Source organism: Camellia sinensis, chromosome 3 (assembly GCF_055761805.1).
Source record: "Camellia sinensis isolate YWXY chromosome 3, ASM5576180v1, whole genome shotgun sequence".
Classification (NCBI taxonomy): Eukaryota; Viridiplantae; Streptophyta; class Magnoliopsida; order Ericales; family Theaceae; genus Camellia; species Camellia sinensis.
In genome coordinates this window covers 128,039,223-128,061,531 of record NC_138963.1, presented here as the reverse complement: position 1 = coordinate 128,061,531, position 22,309 = coordinate 128,039,223, and the positions used below count along the sequence as shown (strand labels likewise).

Genomic DNA, 22,309 nt, shown 5'->3' with positions numbered 1-22,309 from the left:
TGCATGAATGCACGCATGCATAGCATAAGGTATGCTAATTTTAAAAATGCCCTAGTCTACCATCATAAGCAGGTAAATAAAAGGGAAGAAAGACGTGAGGTTGGAAGACATACACACACACACGCACACTTATTACATAATTGCCCCCACTCGGAGGGGCCAAATGAATATTACAGTCCGAATAATAAACAAATAAATTATTACAGAATTTCTAATTTACTTAACAGAATGAATGCAAAAGGAAGAAATGTGGCCACAGCCCCCTGCCTCGGGATGTGCGTGTGATGCATGCTCGAAACCCGGCTCGCCTGGAAAACCCGTACCATACCCCTGCCACCTCTGTTTATACTACCTTGTCTCTCTGAAAATTGCCAAAGCCCTAGGACAGATTCCTTGCATACTGAAGAGTACCACCGGCTAGGGGAAATTCTCACCGGCAGTGCAGAATTTCCATCGGCTGTTTTTGGATTTATCGGCCATTCACCAATGGCCGGTCGGCACTGAATTCTGCCGGTCGGCAGAAGCTTCCTGCAGAAGACAGATTTGACAGCAACAGAGAACAGACAGTATATGGCATGGGATTTCAGACACATGTAAGCATGGTCATGCTTCCCATCGTGCTTTGAACTCAGGGAAACATGGCCCTCGATCCTCGAGCCATCAACGGTGCATGATAGCCCAAGGGATCAAGTTTGCCACTTGATGTAAAGATGCATGCAACCACACAAATGAGGACCAAGACCCTATCATGCCGAAGTCAAGGGTCCCGGTGACCGAGAATCAAGGCACATTACACCACTCATAGTATGAATGTTCCTTGACCCTCACACTTGGCTTGACACCCCAAACCAAGTAATGCAATGCATGTTATGCTCACATGGCTCAAAATGCAACAAGATACTAATTATGCAAGGCATGCCAAATGTCATGCAACTAATATGACAAGTATGTAATGCTAGGCATGCAAGATGCAAGTGCAATGCAAACATGGACCATTTAAGGAATGAGATCAACATATTACAACACTTAATGAAGCAATCATGCAATGGACATGAGTCAAGCATGAAAGAAGGCCTTGAACCATAAAGGGGCAGACTTTGATCCACCCCAAAACAGTGACCAAAAGTGCCTAGAAAGGTGGACAAAAACCCATGCCAACAAGCAAGCCAATGGTCCTAAAGTTAAGGCACAAAAGGAGGGCATTTCACCTCCACCAACATGACCACTCCTGGCATGAATTTGACAAGCCAAAACAGAAACTTAGCATGCAAAATGGACTCCAAACCTACTGATATGGCAGCTTAAATGGCTCCAATGGGATGAATGCACCAAAACTCATATTTAGGCATAAAAAGGCACACTCTCAAGGCATGAAAGAGGTCACACATGCACACATATAAACATGATTTTTTGACTGAAATATGGTCCTAAATGGTTCCAAATCATGAGGATGGTCATAGCTTCACATGCTAGAGGTCAACATGTTCAAAGCTTACAAGCTAAAACACAAATAGAGGATACCAAGTAGGGCAAGCATGACTGAAATAGATGGCCAACAGACCTTAAACATGGTAAAATAGTGCCAACACCTTCATGGAACTAAGCCAACACATGCAAGAATCATGGCCTAATCATGAGATACATTTCTAGGCCAAATATGGGGATGTAAAGCAAGTATATTAAGCATGCAAAGGGCCACAAATCCGATTAAAAACAGAGATTACAAATGACCTAAAAACACCCAAAAACCTCTGAAAAGGGGCTAAAACCAATCAAGCATGCATGTTACCCTTTAAGCCAAAATGCAAGGAAATAAAACAATGAAGGGATAGGGGTGTCCCTCCCCTATGCAAGACTTCAAACCACCTTCCTTACCACTGAAAATCCACTGGTTTTCAGTGGTGAGGAGACCAAAACACTTAAGCAAATAAGGCCTTACCAAGGAGGCTACAAAAAGGCCAAATGAGGCCTAAGAGGGTGAGTTTGAACTCAAACCACTAAAGACCCTTAATGAAAGTTCTAAAGCATGAAAATATAAGCTTTTTTTATGTTATGCACAAAAACTAAATCAGCAAGAAAGATAGGTAAAAGACTAGTGCAAGTTTGGGGAAACTAAAGCAAGATGCTCACCCTTGAAGCACACCTCAAGAACAGCCAATGCAACCCTCTTCTTCTTATCAAAAATAACCCCAAAACTCAAGAATCAACCCTCAAAGTCCCTCAATCTCGAGGCAAGGTGTAATAGTGTGTGTATTAGTGTAAAAGTAAGGTAAAATCACACTTTTGGGCCAAGAAACACACACATAGGAGGAGAGAGAGGGAAGTATAGAGGGAGGGTGTATCTATATGTATAAGCTCTAGTTTTACCTTCAAAGTTTCTAACCTAGAATAAGGAGAAGGCTCCTCCTCTTATAGAAGTCCCTCTTGCAAAGCTTATTCAACAAGCTCGGTTAGAGGGAGATCCCTCCATACACATGTATGGAGGGAAGCAGAGTTGGTGCCAGCTATCACAGCTGGCACAAAATATCTACATAAAGTAGATGAACAGTAGTTGGCTGCCCAAAAAAGGCATTTTGACTAAATTTAGTGCCGACTAGCAACAAAAGGTGCCGACCGGCAAAAAAGGATGCCGACCGGCAAAATTCAGTGCCGATGGAGACAAAAAACCAGCCGGTGGCCTTTGGCCATGGCCGGTGGTATGTGGGGGTACCTCACAAGGCATTCCCTACCCCTCCAAGGCAAAATGCGAGTGTTTGGTGCAAAACCAGACACTAAACGGTCGAGTTCGGAGATCCTGAGGCAAGGCGTATAGCTGAGACCTCCGGGAACTCCAAATGAACACAAACGTGGATGATCACCGGGTGTTCAAACGGTGACGTCCAAGTCTTGAGGATGGTCAAAAATGGGGTGTCTACAGTTGCCCCTCTTTGACAGAACTCGAAAGTCATAACAATGACGGGAGAGAATGTCAAAGCCCAGAGACGACCCATTTTTGACAAGGCCGAAGACTTAGACAAACATGCGAGACAAACAAGGTATGCGCCCGAAGGCAGGGGGAAATTGCAAGACAATGCACGAAGCCAAGCATAACTTATGATCATGCAAAGAAAGCTGTAATGAAGCATACATGCGACAACTTTAAGCTAACAAACACCAAACTACACTACAATGCAGAAAGGATGTAAGAGAATTATGCAATTCTCGATACTTCTCACTCGGAGGATACAATACTTGTGCGGCTCGTCTGGTTGCACCAGCCTCAAATGAACCGTACATACAATATCGTGCCTGCAAAGAAAACAAACTTAACAGGTACAATATTGTCAACAACATGCATAGTAGTGTACTCGAAATGCGTGACAACGCAAAGCAAGTGGGGAGCATAACAATGCTGCGAAGGCACAGATGTGTAAATGGAGCGTGCGGTCTACACAGGCAATGAATTTGATCATTAGCATGCGGTCTACGCAAGCAATGAAGTTGGACAATCATGCGGTCTACGCAAGCAAAACATGCGGTCTACGCAAGTAATGAAATTGAACAATAATGCGGTCTACGCAAGCAAAACATGCGGTCTACGCAAGTAATGAAATTGAACAATAATGCGGTCTACGCAGGCAAAACATGCGGTCCACGCAGGTAATGAAATTGAACAATAATGCGGTCTACGCAGGCAAAACATGCGGTCTACGCAAGTAATGAAATTGAACAATAATGCGGTCTACGCAGGCAAAACATGCGGTCTACGCAAGTAATGAAATTAACATGCGGTCTACGCAAGTAATGGAATTAATTACGAACATGCGGTCTACGCAGGTAATGTAATTAACATGTGGTCTACGCAAGTAATGAAATTAATTACAAACATGCGGTCTACGCAGGTAAATGCAATTAACATGCAGTCTACGCAAGTAATGGAATTGATTACAAACATGCGGTCTACGCAGGTAAATGTAATTAACATGCGGTCTACGCAAGTAATGAAATTGATTACAAACATGCGGTCTACGCAGGTAATGTAATTAACGTGCGGTCTACGCAAGTAATGGAATTAATTACGAACATGCGGTCTACGCAGGTAATGTAATTAACATGCGGTCTACGCAAGTGATGAAATTGATTACAAACATGCGGTCTACGCGGGTAATGTAATTAACGTGCGGTCTACTCAAATAATGAATATAAAGAGAAACTCGAACGTATGTGAGCGAAAACATATCATTCATAATGCAGGGATGCAAAATACTGTAACACAGCATAATTGAAATGATTTGTGGGAATCCACAAGATATGAGAAAGATACGGGACGGGACGTCCTTCGTATGAATCGAGCATCGCCCGCAGAGGTCGTGGCCTAAGGTCGACTCGAAGGTTCATGTTTCAAAAGTGTGCTTTCCCGTATTGTCTCGAGTGATGAAGGCGTCAAACCACATAGTTAACCTGAACAAAGGTGCGGAAGGTACGTTGACCGCAAGGGGGAGTTCTATTGGTATCAGTTCCGATACTTTGCTACCTTGCCATTCTATGCTTTACTTTCCTTTTTACTGGTAGTTTAAGCACATTGCACTGCCTCGGGCAGGTTTTATTTTTTTCTCAAAATTATACATTTTGCAAAACGCGTGATGGGAATGAAACAACCATTTTGTTCAAAAGATGTTGCATTTGTAAACCTTCTTTGCATCGCATCACAAGGTATCACACCACAACGTGAACGAAATTGAACTTATTTTGAATACTGAAAATTTGCATCGTAATAATCAGGTAGTGAACCGACTTGCAACTCGATAAGCAAAACAAAAACGCGATATAACCAAACCAGTGTGAGTACAACTCGATAAACAAATGCACAATAACTTGTCAAGCGGACAGGTGTGACCCCGCAAGAATCGATCGCCAGGGGAGGGATCGGAGGTGGTGAAGTTCCCCAATGCCTAGCATAAACAGCTCAGGGAACTAAGAGGAAGCCCACCGGCCAGGGGTAGAGGCCACCGGCCGCGAGGAATGGCCACCGGCCAAAAGTTTGTTCGGTTGGCAAGATATAATGGTTTGTCAGCAAAGAGTTTGGCCGGCCGGCACTTAATGAGGGGATCACCAGAATGTTGACACCTGTCCTCCACCCAACCTTATCTCCTATAAAAGACCCCAGCTTCGTAGTTTTTCTCTCTTTCACACTGATTTGCTCCAATGGAAGAGTTTCTTGCTCAAAATCTCACAGCTTGGATTGCTAGCTTGGATGGCTCGAAAAAAGTGAATTTCCAGGGTTTCGGCATAAATGCACTATTCACTCTGGGTCGTACCCCATTGCACCTCCCGTTTCTTCATGCCACGGCAAGGTTTTGGAATCTGGTGACGCACGCCTTTAGCTTTGCTGGGCAAGAGATATGTCCTACCTTTGAAGATTTTCGAGCCTTAATGGAGTCCGAGCGCGACGAGGAGGTCCTACCCCAACTCAATTTTGGCCATGCCCAATCCTTAGGCCGAATGTGTGGACTCGGTATGCGTGACGCTCGGTCTCTGATTTATGACGGGATGCTGGACATTCCGAGTTTGATCGATCGGTTTTCTGATGCCGGCGATCGCAGCAACCATCACTGGCAAGGCTTCCGGCAACACGCCCTCTGTTTGTGCATGCTATCTCACTTTCTATTTGTCTCAGGCTCCGGAGGGTCTAGTGTCCGGCTGACTGAGGTTGCCCAAGGCTTGAAGGAGGGCAAGAGCTGTATTGCCATGACTCTGGCTGACACGCTGATGGGCTTAGACGCCTTTTATCGTCATGAGACGACCAGATTAGCAGGGAGTCCACTACTACTACAGGTAATGTTTCTCACCCAATCTCACATATATGCATTGCTCACATCACTCGACCCTCAAGCTCGGTCTTTTCTCACGAAACCCTATTCTCACTTTTCTCTCCTCATACATCTCCCTATTCTTTATTCTCTCATCATTTATTTTTTATTTATTTATTTTTTATTTATTTATTTATTTTTTCATCCCTTCCCAGGTATGGTTAATGGACAACTGCAGGTTGTGGACTCTTGCCCAGCATATTCAACTCGCGGCTACTTCTTCCGGCACCGTCTAGTCAATGCCCTAGACGCAAGATGGTAGTTCGCTTGGATGTGCCACTTGTCTGCAGACCGTATTGCTTGGCGGTGCCCTTGGCTGAGCCTTCCGGCAATGAGTTACAATATGCCCCGGTAGACTGGGATTCAATTGATTGGTCTTACTCACTGTGTATTCTACTTCCCATTCTGGATTCGACGTCAATTTGGCCATGATCAGACCTGCCCGCCAGAGGGGATAGAGTATCCTGCTGCATTCCCAGTCCGAGGTGCACAACTTGCTTGGCAGGCCACCGCGTGGAGGATGAGAGAACTCCTAGCCCCCGCTCCTACTTTCAGTTGCACTTTGTCTGACGAGTGCTTGGATTGGCTTAACGAGGAGGCACAGGTCGGACCCAGCTTAGCGCCAGAGGCTTCGACCAGCTCTGGGAGAGGGCGCAGGAGCACCTGACTAGACTATGCCTCGGGTTTATTGTTTATTAGTACTTTCAAGTTTTCTTCATGAATGTAATAAAAAGCGACTTTGATTGTATGCAAGAGTAGGAGAACTCTGTTTTGAAATCAATGAAATTGAAGGTTGTGGTACTGAAAATTTTTCGCTTTGGTCCAAAATGGTCAAAGTTGTAAAAAGATTATTCTGAATGAAGTCAGCTTTTATTAAAACTTTTCAAAAACATTTTCGATGTGGGTCAGAACTGGACACGCCTGAGATCTGTCACTGAGATGCACAACCCCGGAGCTCTGCAACTGGAAAGTTACCCCTAGTCTGAATAGTACCGCGGCACTGCATGGCAACAGAAAGTTGCCCCTAGTCTGAAGAGCACTGCACCGGAGATCATAACCGAACCCTTGGATGCTGAATAGACAAAGATGGCCGAGACGATCAAACGGACAAAGTTGATCGGGGAAAAAAAGTTATTGCTGAACTCCAATATGAAGCTGCCTATGTATCCCATGGATGGGAATCAAGCCTTACGTAGTTCAGGCTTAGGTTCGCTCGAGTATTTTCACTCTCCTTTTGCGCTCTAACTTTTGCCAAAGCCGCCCTTTGCGGGTTTTCAGCCTTGCGAGCTCAGTTTTTATATTTTCTATTTTTTTGTGCTCTAACTTTTGCCTAGGTCGCCCTTTCGGGTTTTCGGCCTAGCGAGCCTCTCAAGGGTAATATTTCTTCAACTTGTCCATGTTGATCGGTTGGGAGAACTCCAGGCCATCTAGGTCCATCAGAACCACAGCTCCACCTGACCAGATAGCTTTGATAATGTAAGGACCAGTCCAATTAGGTCTGAACTTGCCCCTTGGGTCGTGGATGGGGGCTCGGTTGTCCTTGAGCACCAGATCTCCTTCCCTTAGATTCCGGGACTTAACCTTCTTGTTGAAAGTCCGGGCAATTCTGCGCTGATAACTCTGAACATGGTACAGTACTTTCAGTCTTCTCTCATCGAAGAGCATGAGTTCCTCAAACCTGCTCTGCTGCCAATCTGCTTCGGCTATTTGACACTCGGCCAATACTCGTAATGACGGAACCTCAACTTCGATAGGTAGAACGGCCTCCATCCCATAGACCAATGAATACAGAGTCGCCCCGGTAGAAGTTCTAATTGAAGTCCTGTAGCCCCACAGAGCAAACGGCAACTTATCTGGCCAGTCCCGGTAGGTTTCCACCACCTTCTATAGTATATGCTTGATGTTCTTGTTGGCGGCCTCAACTGCTCCGTTGGTTTGCGGCCGGTACGTGGATGACTTATGAAAAGCCACATTATATTTCTCCAACAAGTCAATTACTTCCTTCTTAAAGTGGGAACCATTATCCGAAATAATCTCGTTTGGGACCCCGTAGCGACAGATGATGTTGTTTCTGATGAACTTTGCAACCTGCGATGCTTTCAACACGGCATATGATTGGGTCTCGACCAACTTTGTAAAGTAATCTATCGCGACCAAAATAAACTCATGCCCATTCGATCCCTTCGAAGTAACAGCCCCGATCACATCAATTCCCCAAACCGAAAATGGCCATGGCGAAGTCATGTTATACAGTTTTGATGGCAGGATGTTCATGCGGTTTGCATGGATCTGGCATTTGTGGCATCGCCGAACAAAACCGATACAATCCTCTTCCATTGTAGACCAGTAGTAGCCTTGTCTGAGGATCTTTCTGGCCAGCATTACTCCATTCATGTGTGCACTGCACTCTCCTCCATGGATGGCCTTCATCAGGCGCTTTGATTCTTCAGCTTCTACACAGAGCTTATGCATTCCCAGATGACCTCTCTTGTACAGCTTACCCCCGCAGATGATGAACTGAACAGCCATTCTTCTGATTGCCCTTTTATCCTTGGCATTTGCCCCTAGTGGATACGCCTCCTTTTCCAAGAAGTTCCAAATGTCGTAATACCAGGGGTTGTCGTCCTGAACCTCATCTATGGCGGAAATTGACTCGTACGCTGGCGCAAACTTCTGGTCAATAATGACTGGACGCATCCGGACTCCAGACGGGATGTCTATCATGGAAGATAGAGTTGCTAGTGAATCTGCAACCCTGTTGTTTTCTCTTACCAGGTGGGTGAAATTCAGCTTCTCAAATCGAGGAATTAACAAATCCAAGGTTTGATGGTAAATTATCATCCTTTCCTTTTTGACTTTCCAGTCTCCTTTTGCTTGAGATACAACAAGGTTTGAGTCCCCAATAACGTCCAACCGTCTTGCCCCTAGTTCTAGGGCTGCTTCTAGGCTAGCAATACATGCCTCATATTCTGCTTCATTGTTCGAGACTTTGAACCAGAGCTTGAATGCTAAAGGGATACGGGAATCGTCCGGCGTTATCAGCAGCACTCCTATCCCATACCCGTATTGGTTCGACGCTCCGTCAAAGTACATCGTCCAAGTTTCATCTTCGATATGCAGAATGGCTTCATCTGGGAACAGGTACTCAACCACTTCATCCCCTTCAACCGGGTGGTCGGCAAGGAACTCCGCTACTGCTCTTCCTTTTACTGACTTGCGTGTTACATATTTCAGATCAAATTCAGAAAGCAACAACAGCCAGCGAGCTAGCCTACCCGTAAGTGCCGGTTTCTCGAAAAGATATTTGATGGGATCCAAGCGTGAAACCAACATTACAGAGTGAGCTAACAGGTAGTGCCGCAGCTTCCTGGTAGCCCATACCAAGGCCAAGCAAGCCTTCTCCAGCGGGTTGTAGCGGGTCTCATAATCCAGCATCTTCTTGCTCAGATAGTAGATGGCTTTTTCCACCTTGTCCTCTGACTCTTGTGCAAGCATGCAGCCCATGGTAGTCTCAGTTACTGAAAGGTACAATGTCAACGGTCTCCCCGGCTCTGGTGGTGATAACACGGGCGGGTTCTGTAAATATTCTTTGATCTGCTCAAAAGCTGCTTGACATCGGCCGTCCCATTGGAATTTCTTTATTTTCTTCAGGAGACCAAAGAGTGGTTCACAAGTCAAGGTTAATTTTGAGATAAACCGTCTTATGAATTGCACTTTACCTAGAAAGCCTCGCACCTCCTTTTCAGTCCTTGGTGGTGGCATTTCTAAGATGGCCTTGATTTTGGAAGGGTTGACCTCGATGCCCCTTTGTGTAATCAGAAACCCTAACATTTTTCCCGCTGTAACACCGAATGTACACTTTTGGGGATTCAGCCGCAGCCAAAACTCCCTGATCCTTTGAAAGAACTTTTGTAAGGCGGTGTAGTGGCCCTCTCTTTCTTTGGACTTGACAATCATGTCATCCACGTACACCTCAACCTCCTTGTGGATCATATCGTGCAATATTGTGGTCGCAGCCCGTTGATATGTGGCTCCAGCATTCTTCAGCCCAAACGGCATCACTCTATAGCAATATGTCCCCCACGGGGTGGTGAAAGCAGTCTTCTCCCAGTCTTCGGGTGCCATCACTATCTGGTTGTATCCTGAGAAGCCATCCATGAACGAAAGCAAAGCATGCCCCGTTGTAAAATCTACCAACTCATCAATGTGCGGCAGGGGGAAGTCGTCCTTCGGACTAGCTCTATTCAAATCCCTAAAATCCACACATACTCGGATCTTGCCATCCTTCTTCGGCACTGGAACAATGTTGGCCAACCAAGTCGGGTATTCGGATACCAGCAGGAAGCCTGCATCAATTTGCTTGGTGACCTCTTCCTTGATCTTAATGGCCCAATCGGGACGGATCCTTCTGAGTTTCTGCTTGACAGGTCGGGCCTCGGGATCAAGAACTGTACAATCTTAGGATCGATTCCAGGCATGTCTTCGTAGGACCACGTGAAAACATCTTTGAAATCTTTTAATAAAGCGACTAAGCGCTCGCATTCCTCTGAAGACAACGTGGACCCGATCTGGACCAGCCGCGGGTCCTTCTCAATACCAACATTTACAGTAGTGATTTCATTCATTAAGGGTCTAACAAATCTTTCCTGCTCTTGATCAATTAATCGTTGCAAAACCGGAGAAATTTCTTCCTCGTCGTTTTCAACAAAATTTTGAAAATCCTGATTTAAGCAATAAATCAAAGGCACAGAAAAATACTCAAAAACCACATCCACATCACTCTCATTAAATACTTCCAAGCCGTCCGATTCTTCTATTACAACAGACTCAAAAGAGAAAGAAAATGACGACCTAGACAGGACTGTGGCATCCGGGTTATCACCCCCAGGAATACCGGACTCAGACTCAGTCGAGCTGGAACCTGATTCTGACTCACAGGACTCGGTGGAATCAGATTCCGGCTCACTACCTGACCCGGTGCTGCTGGACAGAAATCTTTCTGCATATTGCCAGATGAGGGAGGGTGCGATGGTTGCATCCAAAATAGCTGATGGTAGGCCCGCAGCCGTTTCATTCCCGATCATGCATACTGAGGAGTTATCCCCCAAGCACTTCTGTTCGATCGGAGGATCTGAAAGTAGACACGCCAGTGCTACCCCCATTTCATCTTCAGCGTCCTCAGACTGCACTTCCTCACTCTGCTCAGCATCAGCCGATAGATTTGCCTGTCCTTCGGCGATGTCATTCTCAGGTAGCCGTAGATCAAAGAAAATCTCAAACCCCGGTACACGCTTCCTTTCTGCGTTCAGCCACGGCTCGGGGAAGCCACAGAACGGAAAGTCCTCCCCCTCCCGGACGAAGCGTCCGTTCAGGGTACCCTGAATGGGCCGGTGCATTAAGTCAAAGGGCTTCCCCATCTGTTTCGCTCTGGCCCTTCCGGCCATCTCTTTTCCTTTCCTTATCCAGTCCTCTTTGGTGGGTAGGTAACCCAATCCAAAGGTATGAGGGTTGTGTGGCACTTCGGCCAATGCTGCGACGCCCTTCCGGCCGCTCTTCCCCAATCCCATCCCGGGGATGTGCTGGAGTTTGTTCATGAGATAGACTGCTTGGGCACTGACATATACCCCTTCATTAGCTACCATGAAGTCCTGTACAACTGGAGCCTCAGCCAAGGTAAAACCCGATATGAACACATCTTGCATACCGTGCTCGATTTCTAGAACAGGCGTAGATACCTCCGGCGGCGGATGGATTGATGAGTTTTCGAAAACAATGGCTACTCCCTTCCCATAGGGGTATTTCACCACTTGATGTAGGGTGGAGGAGACCGCCTTCACCTGATGCAGCCGCGGTCGCCCCAAAAGCAGGTTAAACGTTGCAGGGACCTCCAAGACATGGAAATCTATCTCATGCTGTCCCGGCCCAACCTTTGTTTGAATCTTAACTGTCCCCATTACTTCCCGACTTGTGTTGTCATACGCCCGAATCACCTAGGCCGTTGGCACAAAATCCGCGACTTTCAAACCGATCGCGTAGACTGTTCTTGCTGGATAGACGTTGATGGCGGACCCTGTGTCGACAAGCACCACGGGTATCCATTTATCTCTGCACTCCACAGAGATGTAGAGCGGCTTGTTATGGTTCGCACCCTCAGGTGGTAATTCTTTGTCGGAAAAGGTCAGCATCGGGGTAGCTCCTCCCGAAAAGACTAGGCCCACCAGCTGTTCGGGCATGGTGTCTATAGAAAGCTTGGCTTTGTCCATGGCTGAAAGGACAGCCTGCCTATGTACTCGAGAAGCCATAAGCAGCCCCCAAATGGGGATGTCTGCTTGTATCTTCTTCAATTGTCTTAACACGGCCTCATCCTCGAGTCGCTTTTCCTTTTGCTTTTCTGCCTCCCTATCTTTTCCAGACGCCTCTGGTTGATCTAGGTGTGGAGGTTTGAAATACCGTCCACTCCTGGTCATGTGATCGACTTCGCCGATATACCAGGTATCATCTGGTTGGTTATTCCCCCAATCTTCGTCGGTGTGGGCAAGACACAGATCATCATCCTCTCACCACATTCCATCTGCGGCCGACAGGCACCTGTCCGGTTCTGGCATGACTGTTCTCGTACTCGCAGTACCTTCTATCCCTATGCTCGCAGCATTTTCTCTTTCTGTACTCACAGCAGTCTCAATCCCCATGTGGGCTTTTGACTTCCTGATCCTCTCAGAATCTTCGAATCTTTCCTGTTCTGACTATGCCAATGCAGTAGATTGTTCAATAATCCCTGTACTCAAAATGCTCCATTCCCGAGCGAAACTATCGACACCGGCGCTCCCCGGCGATGTACTCTGTTCTTCAACGTTCCCGGCTGTTACTGACATTCCTGCCCCTGCCGGGCCTTATTCTGACTGAAACTCTCCTACCACATCTGGCTGATCGTCCAACCATCCCGTGGCCTCTACCGATTCCTCAAAATCGAACCAGTTGACGGTTGAGTCTTCTGGATCTTGGTTACTGTAAAACTGGAACTTGGCGAGATCCTCTTCCACAGTTGTCAAATCATCTGTTCCCTGTCCTAGACTGTCCCCTTGGATTGCACACAACTCTCCCTCTGCTGGAAACGTCACATCTGGTCTATTCTGGCCCATCGGTGAAATGTAGTCACTCGGACTATAAGTATTCCCAACATCGCTCCCAGACTCCGCAGACTCTAGCTTGACAACCCCCTTCTCCTTTGGAGTCTTCTCTCTCCTGCTCTCAATGGTCACCACTACTGGCTTGGGTTGGGTTATGGAGACGTCCATCATGCACAAATCGGTGCAATCAGGAAGGAAAACTTCCGGCTTAGGTAGGTAGGAAGGTGTGATATAGATGCTAGGATCGTACGACACGACCCCAGTATGGATGAAATTGATTCTTTTGGGTGGTGGAGCTTGGTTATGTGTGGGGAGAGGATTTGTAGTAACATTGGGTTTCTCAGGAGGTAAAATCACCCCGTTATCAATGAGATCTTGAATCTTATGACGCAATCGAAAGCACAGGTCGGTGTCGTGACCGTGCTGCTGGTGAAATGCACAATACTTGGCTGGATTGTGGGCAGCGGGGAGTCTTTCTGGTAAGGGCCACGGCTCTAGGGGCTTCAGATGCCCTTTTCTGATCAAAACCACCAAAGCTTTGGACAGGGGCATATAAAGCGGAGCGAAGGTTCTGGTATTTTTGGGAAGGTATTTGGCTGTTTGTGGGCTGCTTCCGGACGCACCGGAGAATGGTGCGGCTGCCATATTTCTTGGGGGAGGGTTGGTCGTGACCATGCTCACTTCGGAGGTCCTGGTAGTTGTAGCGTCACTCGGGCCTGCATTAGTGTTACGGTTGAAGGTTCTACGGGGTTGCTCCCAGTCATTGTCAATTAAGCCTTGTTTTAAGGCATCCTCGATCTGCACCCCCATTTCATGCAGATCAGAAAAGGTAGGGAAGGGGAGTACAATCATCCTTTGCATTAGCTTCGACTGAAGATTGCGCACAATCATCCGAATCTGGTCTTTGTCTGTGGGCCTTAAGGTCATCATCGAAGCCTTAGCCCGCCATCTGGTTACAAATTCCGAGAAGCTCTCTTTGGGTTCTTGTCTCGTTGTCTCGAGATCCCTGGTCGTAATCTCGATTTGTGTATTGTATGAGTACTGTAAGATGAAGGCCTCAGCCATCTCGTCCCAACTCCTCTTGACGCCATCCTCCAATTTGGCATACCATATGGCCGCTGCACCCGACAGGGTCCGGCCAAATAGAGACAACTTCTGCAGTCTAGTGAGGCCCATTGGCCTTAGGATGTCCGAAAACAATCGCATGTGCACCACAGGATCCCCGGATCCGTCAAAACGATCAATTTGCGGCATCTTGAATCTGTCGGGCGGCGTCACGGCTGCATCGGTATACCCATCTTCGATGTCAGGGATGGTCTTGACTCCCTGGGATCTTTTGAACATCTTTTCCAACTTACTCAATTTTAAGGCTGTGGGGTCCATTTCGAACTCAAAAGGAGAGTCCGATATATTGACAGGCGTGGGTGCCTTGGATAGTTGTGGCGGGATCGGGGGCGGAGCTGGCCCCGTTGGAAGATCGGTATCCTCTTGGACATTCCGGGCATTCAGTGTTTCTTTGGGTATCGGAACCCTTGGTGGGGGAGGAACTTGTTGCGAAGCAGATGCTCCGTTTTGCTGTTTCACAATCAACTCTACTTGTTTGCTCACAACCGTGGCTTGCTGTTTAGCGAACTCTGCCTGCCGAACAGCATCCTGCTACATCATTTTCATGCTCTCTTGGAGTTGGCGCACCATCTCCTCTAAGCTAGCCATACTATTCTGCTCCGGTTGAATTACTGGTATATGTTCCCTTTCTGTAGGTGAAATAGCACCCTGATCCGTACTGAACTCAGGTGGGGTAGATAAGGCCCTCTGAACTGATTGTTGAACTGATGTCCTCTGCCTAGCTGTCCTCTGTCTGGTAACCGGGGGTAGGGAGCGGTACACTGGTTGTCCGTCTACCAGATCCTCAGATCGATGGAGCCGACGACCTCTAATCCAGAGTGCTTGAGGAATGTCTACCGGGTTGGAAGCAATGGTGCTAAACTACCTAGCAAAAAGATAAATAAAGCAGTAAATAAACAAACAATCGGACGGCGTAACAGCGTAAAATAAACACATACAACGCGCAGTTGGGCATTTCATAATACACAGTTGGTAAGCCGAACATACTGTTCGTCGATACTGATCATTGTTTCCCAGAATAAATGTTCCCAAAACTGAACTTGATACCCGCAGATAACTGATCCTCATAAACTGATACTGATGTCCACAGGTCTAATACTCAATCTTGCAAACTGACATGTACGTTCCTGTACAGATACACTCTAAAAGCACATAGCAGGTAAGTGAGAACCAAAACACCCCTATGTTGGGGTAGGGTTTCCCTGTCTTATTTTGTCAGGAGCTAGGGTTTCACTATGCACACAGCAGTTTCAAACAACCTAACATCGGGTAAGCAACCTGTCTTAGCTTGGAATGGTCACTATGGATCCGAATATGCACTAGGTCGAATGGTCAAAAAGGGTGCCCCGGTAAAGCTGGGGTTTGTGTTCCCATACTGTCAGAGCCCATAACCGGTCAGCCTTATGGTCATGCCTTGACAAGACAAGCCTCCGGCAAACCGTTCAGGAATGGCAGATGGCAAACACGGTGTCCTAGGCGCACCAATGCACATGCAATGCAAAGAGACACATAAATGAAATCAAAACAGGATATCACGAGTTCGAGTCAAGCTCTCTAAACTCCCTAGCAGAGTCGCCAGAAACTGTAGACGCACCCGCGTGGGGCCCTCGCTACAGTTCGGACTCGATTTGTCATGGTTCTTAATCTGAACCAAAGAGTCCAAATCTGGCAAACCGTTTTGAGAAAAATAGATTTTTAGAAAAAGAAGTGCCAAACATGGACTGCTTTTGCCAGATACAGAGTCGCCACCTAAATATTTTTTAAATGGGGAAATTTAGGAAACCCTGACTCGGTGCCAAAGGCCACGTGTCCGTCATTGCCAAAGTTGCCTCGGCTCGGGAGCTTGGGTACGATTGGGGAAGGTCAGCTATGAGCACCCCCTCTTGCCCGGTCTAAAGACCAGCCTCTACTAACCGTGATATCCAGTTTTGAAAACGTTATGTGTTCTTATTCCGTTTATTAGCCTAGAATTACTATGTTATGCACACAGCAGACAAGTATAGACTAGATTGCCTAATTTGGAAACAAGCATTGCATATCCGTTTGTTTTGAAAAGTGCTTTGGAATTTGCTACTCGCAAGTAGTCTAAAACATGGATTTCAACGAGTTTTTTCCAACTCAGGCCGTCCAACCTTCACCCACAGGCATTCAAACAGTTTTATCACATAAGCATTTAGCCGCATGGCAAGCATACTGTCATGGCAACACTCACACGCATGCGGGATGCTGAAGCATAAATACTTACATCGTACTCCGTGCCAAAACAATAAACTAGTTAGCAAACATGCATGCCCTAGTTCATGTTTAAAAATGGCTAATGTATCGCATGCAAAAATGCAATTAGAGTAGGCCCGGCTAAACTAAACATGGCATGTGAAATGCGATCAATTTTGATGCACGTATTCAATTTTGAATTGAAGTACAAATGCAGTTAGCGTGATGTACCGAGCCTAATGCATGCAATACAAATGCATGAATGCACGCATGCATAGCATAAGGTATGCTAATTTTAAAAATGCCCTAGTCTACCATCATAAGCAGGTAAATAAAAGGGAAGAAAGACGTGAGGTTGGAAGACATACACACACTCACGCACACTTATTACATAATTGCCCCCACTCGGAGGGGCCAAATGAATATTACAGTCCGAATAATAAACAAATAAATTATTACAGAATTTCTAATTTACTTAACAGAATGAATGCAAAAGGAAGAAAGGTGGCCACAGCCCCCTGCCTCGGGATGCGCGTGTGATGCATGCTTGAAACCCGGCTCGCATGGAAAACCTGTACCATACCCCTGCCACCTCTGTTTATACTGCCCTGTCTCTCTGAAAATTGCCAAAGCCCTAGGACAGATTCCTTGCATACTGAAGAGTACCACTGGCTCGGGGAAATTCTCACCGGCAGTGCAGAATTTCCATCGGTTGTTTTTGGATTTATCGGCCATTCACCAATGGCCGGTCGGCACTGAATTCTGTCGGTCGGCAGAAGCTTCCTGCAGAAGACAAATTTGACAGCAACAGAGAACAGACAGTATATGGCATGGGATTTTAGGCACATGTAAGCATGGTCATGCTTCCCATCATGCTTTGAACTCAGGGAAACATGGCCCTCGATCCTCGAGCCATCAACGGTGCATGATAGCCCAAGGGATCAAGTTTGCCACTTGATGTAAAGATGCATGCAACCACACAAATGAGGACCAAGACCCTATCATGCCGAAGTCAAGGGTCCCGGTGACCGAGAATCAAGGCATATTACACCACTCATAGTATCAATGTTCCTTGACCCTCACACTTGGCTTGACACCCCAAACCAAGTAATGCAATGCATGTTATGCTCACATGGCTCAAAATGCAACAAGATACTAATTATGCAAGGCATGCCAAATGATATGTAACTAATATGACAAGTATGTAATGCTAGGCATGCAAGATGCAAGTGCAATGCAAACATGGACCATTTAAGGAATGAGATCAACATATTACAACACTTAATGAAGCAATCATGCAATGGACATGAGTCAAGCATGCAAGAAGGCCTTGAACCATAAAGGGGCAGACTTTGATCCACCCCAAAACAGTGACCAAAAGTGCCTAGAAAGGTGGACAAAAACCCATGCCAACAAGCAAGCCAATGGTCCTAAAGTTAAGGCACAAAAGGAGGGCATTTCACCTCCACCAACATGACCACTCATGGCATGAATTGGACAAGCCAAAACAGAAACTTAGCATGCAAAATGGACTCCAAACCTACTAATATGGCAGCTTAAATGGCTCCAATGGGATGAATGCACCAAAACTCATATTTAGGCATAAAAAGGCACACTCTCAAGGCATGAAAGAGGTCACACATGCACACATATAAACATGATTTTTTGACTGAAATATGGTCCTAAATGGTGCCAAATCATGAGGATGGTCATAGCTTCACATGCTAGAGGTCAAAATGTTCAAAGCTTACAAGCCAAAACACAAATAGAGGATACCAAGTAGGGCAAGCATGACTGAAATAGATGGCCAACAGACCTTAAACATGGTAAAATAGTGCCAACACCTTCATGGAACTAAGCCAACACATGCAAGAATCATGGCCTAATCATGAGATACATTTCTAGGCCAAATATGGGGATGTAAAGCAAGTATATTAAGCATGCAAAGGGCCACAAATCCGATTAAAAACAGAGATTACAAATGACCTAAAAACACCCAAAAACCTCTAAATAGGGGCTAAAACTAATCAAGCATGCATGTTACCCTTTAAGCCAAAATGCAAGGACATAAAACAATGAAGGGATAGGGGTGTCCCTCCCCTATGCAAGACTTCAAACCACCTTCCTTACCACTGAAAATCCACTGGTTTTCAGTGGTGAGGAGACCAAAACACTTAAGCAAATAAGGCCTTACCAAGGAGGCTACAAAAAGGCCAAATGAGGCCTAAGAGGGTGAGTTTGAACTCAAACTACTAAAGACCCTTAATGAAAGTTCTAAAGCATGAAAATATAAGCTTTTTTTATGTTATGCACAAAAACTAAATCAGCAAGAAAGATAGGTAAAAGACTAGTGCAAGTTTGGGGAAACTAAAGCAAGATGCTCACCCTTGAAGCACACCTCAAGAACAGCCAATGCAACCCTCTTCTTCTGATCAAAAACAGCCCCAAAACTCAAGAATCAACCCTCAAAGTCCCTCAATCTCGAAGCAAGGTGTAATAGTGTGTGTATTAGTGCAAAAGTAAGGTAAAATCACACTTTTGGGCCAAGAAACACACACAAAGGAGGAGAGAGAGGGAAGTATAGAGAGAGGGTGTATCTATATGTATAAGCTCTAGTTTTGCCTTCAAAGTTTCTAACCTAGAATAAGGAGAAGGCTCCTCCTCTTATAGAAGTCCCTCTTGCAAAGCTTATTCAACAAGCTCGGTTAGAGGGAGATCCTTCCATACACATGTATGGAGGGAAGCAGAGTTGGTGCCAGCTATCACAGTTGGCACAAAATATCTACATAAAGTAGATGAACAGTAGTCGGCTGCCCAAAAAAGGCATTTTGACTAAATTTAGTGCCGACCGGCAACAAAAGGTGCCGACCGGCAAAAAAGGATGCCGACCGGCAAAATTCAGTGCCGATGGAGACAAAAAACCAGCCGGTGGCCTTTGGCCATGGCCGGTGGTATGTGGGGGTGCCTCACAAGGCATTCCCTACCCCTCCAAGGCAAAATGCGAGTGTTTGGTGAAAAACCAGACACTAAACGGTCGAGTTCGGAGATCCTGAGGCAAGGCATATAGCTGAGACCTCCGGGAACTCCAAATGAACACAAACATGGATGATCACCGGGTGTTCAAACGGTGACGTCCAAGTCTTGAGGACGGTCAAAAATGGGGTGTCTACAGTAGGTTATCCCTACCTCAAGTTTCGGAGCTCAAAGGAGAAGAAGGAAGAAACTCAAAGTGCTCCAAATCCAACCTTTTTCAGATCAAAGTGTAGCCGCTTTTTTGGGTGGATAAGTCATAAAATAACAAACAAAAAACTTACACCACTACAACGAGCATACCCCAGGCCCTAACCAAACTATACAAGAGACAGGACCACGAACAACAAAACAAAAGGCCAAAGCCAAACCAGATTAAAAAACTACCAACACATATCTAACTAGTCCGAAAGAAAATGCAAGAAGAAACAAACAAAACTAGAAACCCAATCAAAACAGCATAATATCTGCCAATGTGTTCATGGGCCGCATGCAGGTTTGATGAGGGACATGAACACACCCATATGACAAAGTAGAAAATATCCGACAATAACAAACAGAATACCCCGTGCACATCCCGCACGGGTGGGCCATCTAACAAAACAAATTAAGTAAAACAGAATAAAATAATAGCTTTCTTCACACACAAAGCCGCCATCAACACGATCATAGACAATTCCACAGCTTGCACTAACCCAGGCTGAGCACCGAAACAGACAGTATCAACACGGAGGGTACACTGATGCCACTCCATACATCCAAAACAATGATTAGACATTATAGTAAACCCTGTCAAGAGCAAATACCAAGACAGGATTAGCCAATCCACAAACCAATAGCAAACATAAAACAAAGGCATATTGCTTGTTACAACACACATATAAATGCTCTCATCACTCAACCCACAAATATATATACTCTCATCACTCAAGAAACAATGCTCCATACACCTGCAAAATAAAGATACATAGAATATATAAAAAAAACATGTTAGCCCCTCTCAATATGGCTAGTGATTGTGGGTTAGGATTAATTTTGTTCCTCACACTATACTCAACCCTCATCAAATATGGCACACACTCAAACTGCTCCTTCCTAGTGGGCCGCAAACCTATATCAATAACAAACATTAGGAAACCCCACAATGTATTTGCTTTCCTTCACTCAACCCACATTCTGTGAACTCACATCCCTCACAGCAGGTTCGGCATGTTTCAGCACAGCATGAGGAATTCTCCACGAACTCAAGTACCATCTATCAGTATGCTGTGAATTCAAATTTGTTATGTGCATAACCCTGAATCGAACCATGTCCACAATATGCTTTATGACCACTTCTTCAGGGACCATATCCTTACCAAAGACTCTATTATTCCTAGCAATCCGTAACTGGTACACAGTAAATGTAAAGGCAAGCTTGGTAATAATAGTCCCCAAAGATTCCCTTTAACAGATGTTGCAATAATCTGAACCAAATCACCCCAAGGAATTGATGGCCAATCAACATTCCTCTTTCCTTTTATACAGGCCCACACTCTATCAGAGAATGGACACTCAAAGAAAAGATGGTTGCGATCTTCACAAAGGTGCTGGTAGAAGACACACTCACTAGTTTGGGTCACACCAAAAATTTTTAACCTATCACCAGTGTTCAATCTGCAAAGTATAGCCATCCACACCACAAAGCTCACTTTGGGGATATTATGAGGCCCCCAAAGAAGCTTAGACCAGTTCACAGGAACAAAATGAGCCCTCAAAACATGCCAAGTGGACTGGATAGTGAATTTACCACTAGCAGTAGGGCTCCAACTCACATCATCAGACCCACCCGAAGGGAGAAAAGTAGGAGTACTAGAAATGAGGTCCATAATCTCCCATGAAGAAGGGAAAGGCCATTTCCAGGTAGTACCTTCCACAATCTCACTAACCTTAGCATCAATACCCAAAGCAGAATCATGAACAATTCTAGGCCCAAATCTATCCCACACAGATCCCATAGGGTGCCAATTATCAAACCATAGAAAAACTCTAGAACCATCACCCACCTTATGCTTGATTAACGGGTAAATGATAGGCCTAAGAGAAAGAATTTTCCTCCAAACCCAGGAGGGGTCATTTGGCACCCTAACTCTCCAAAAACTTCTACCCTTGAGGATATAAGATTTAATCCAAAGACACCACATAGATTGGTCACCCCCAGAAAAGAGGAACCAGACATGTTTAGCAATAGCAACTTTGTTCCACACTTGGAGAGATTTAAACCCCAAGCCCCCTTCATTTTTAGGGGATCACATTCTATCCCAAGACACCTTAGCCCCATACTTCTTCAGATCACACCCAGACCAGAAAAAAGCTCTAAATAGACTCTCCATAGAATGGATGACCTTCTTAGGAAGAATAAACAGTGAAGTCCAATACAATTTCATAGAAAAAAGGACAGATTGGATCAACTGGCCTCTACCAGCATAAGTAAGGCACTTATTAGTCCTACTTTTAATTCTCTTTGTGATCCGCTCCATAAGCTGATCACAATCAGTAGCTTTGAGTTTAGTAGAGACTAAAGGAACCCCTAAGTACCTCACAGGCAAAGCACCTTCGCTGAAATTACACACCCGAAGAATCTCATCCCTCAAGTTCTTAGCACAACCCGAGAAGAAAATGTGGCTCTTATTAGGGCTAGGGGCAACCCAGATAAGTTTTCAAATTCCTCTAAGCCAGTTTTGATAGACTGGACAGTGAACACATCCCCCTTACAGAAGATCATCAAATCATCTGCAAAGCACACATTAACAATCTTCGTTTTCTCACACCTCCAATGAAATTTGAAATCAGGGTGAGAGGCCTTCTCAGCCAAAATCCTGGAAAGGATCTCCATAACAATAACAAAAAGATAAGGAGACATGGGGTCTCCTTCCGCAACCCTCTCTCCCCCCTGAAATAGCCATGCAGACTCCCATTAATACA

The 22,309-nt window shown here is 45.6% G+C and overlaps 1 protein-coding gene across 1 annotated transcript in view; it reads right to left on the bottom strand.

Annotated features, from left to right (window-relative positions):
* Positions 1-22,309, bottom strand: part of LOC145821831 (uncharacterized) — a 72,933-nt gene that overhangs the window by 25,059 nt on the left and 25,565 nt on the right. The window contains exons 4-10 of the mRNA XM_082918401.1: positions 22,075-22,203; positions 21,655-21,943; positions 20,797-21,492; positions 20,515-20,734; positions 20,399-20,456; positions 20,264-20,295; positions 19,993-20,134 (exon numbers count right to left, since the gene is read on the bottom strand). Coding sequence (XP_082774527.1) covers positions 19,993-20,134; positions 20,264-20,295; positions 20,399-20,456; positions 20,515-20,734; positions 20,797-21,492; positions 21,655-21,943; positions 22,075-22,203 — 1,566 coding nt within the window. The remainder of the gene's footprint in view (positions 1-19,992; positions 20,135-20,263; positions 20,296-20,398; positions 20,457-20,514; positions 20,735-20,796; positions 21,493-21,654; positions 21,944-22,074; positions 22,204-22,309) is intronic.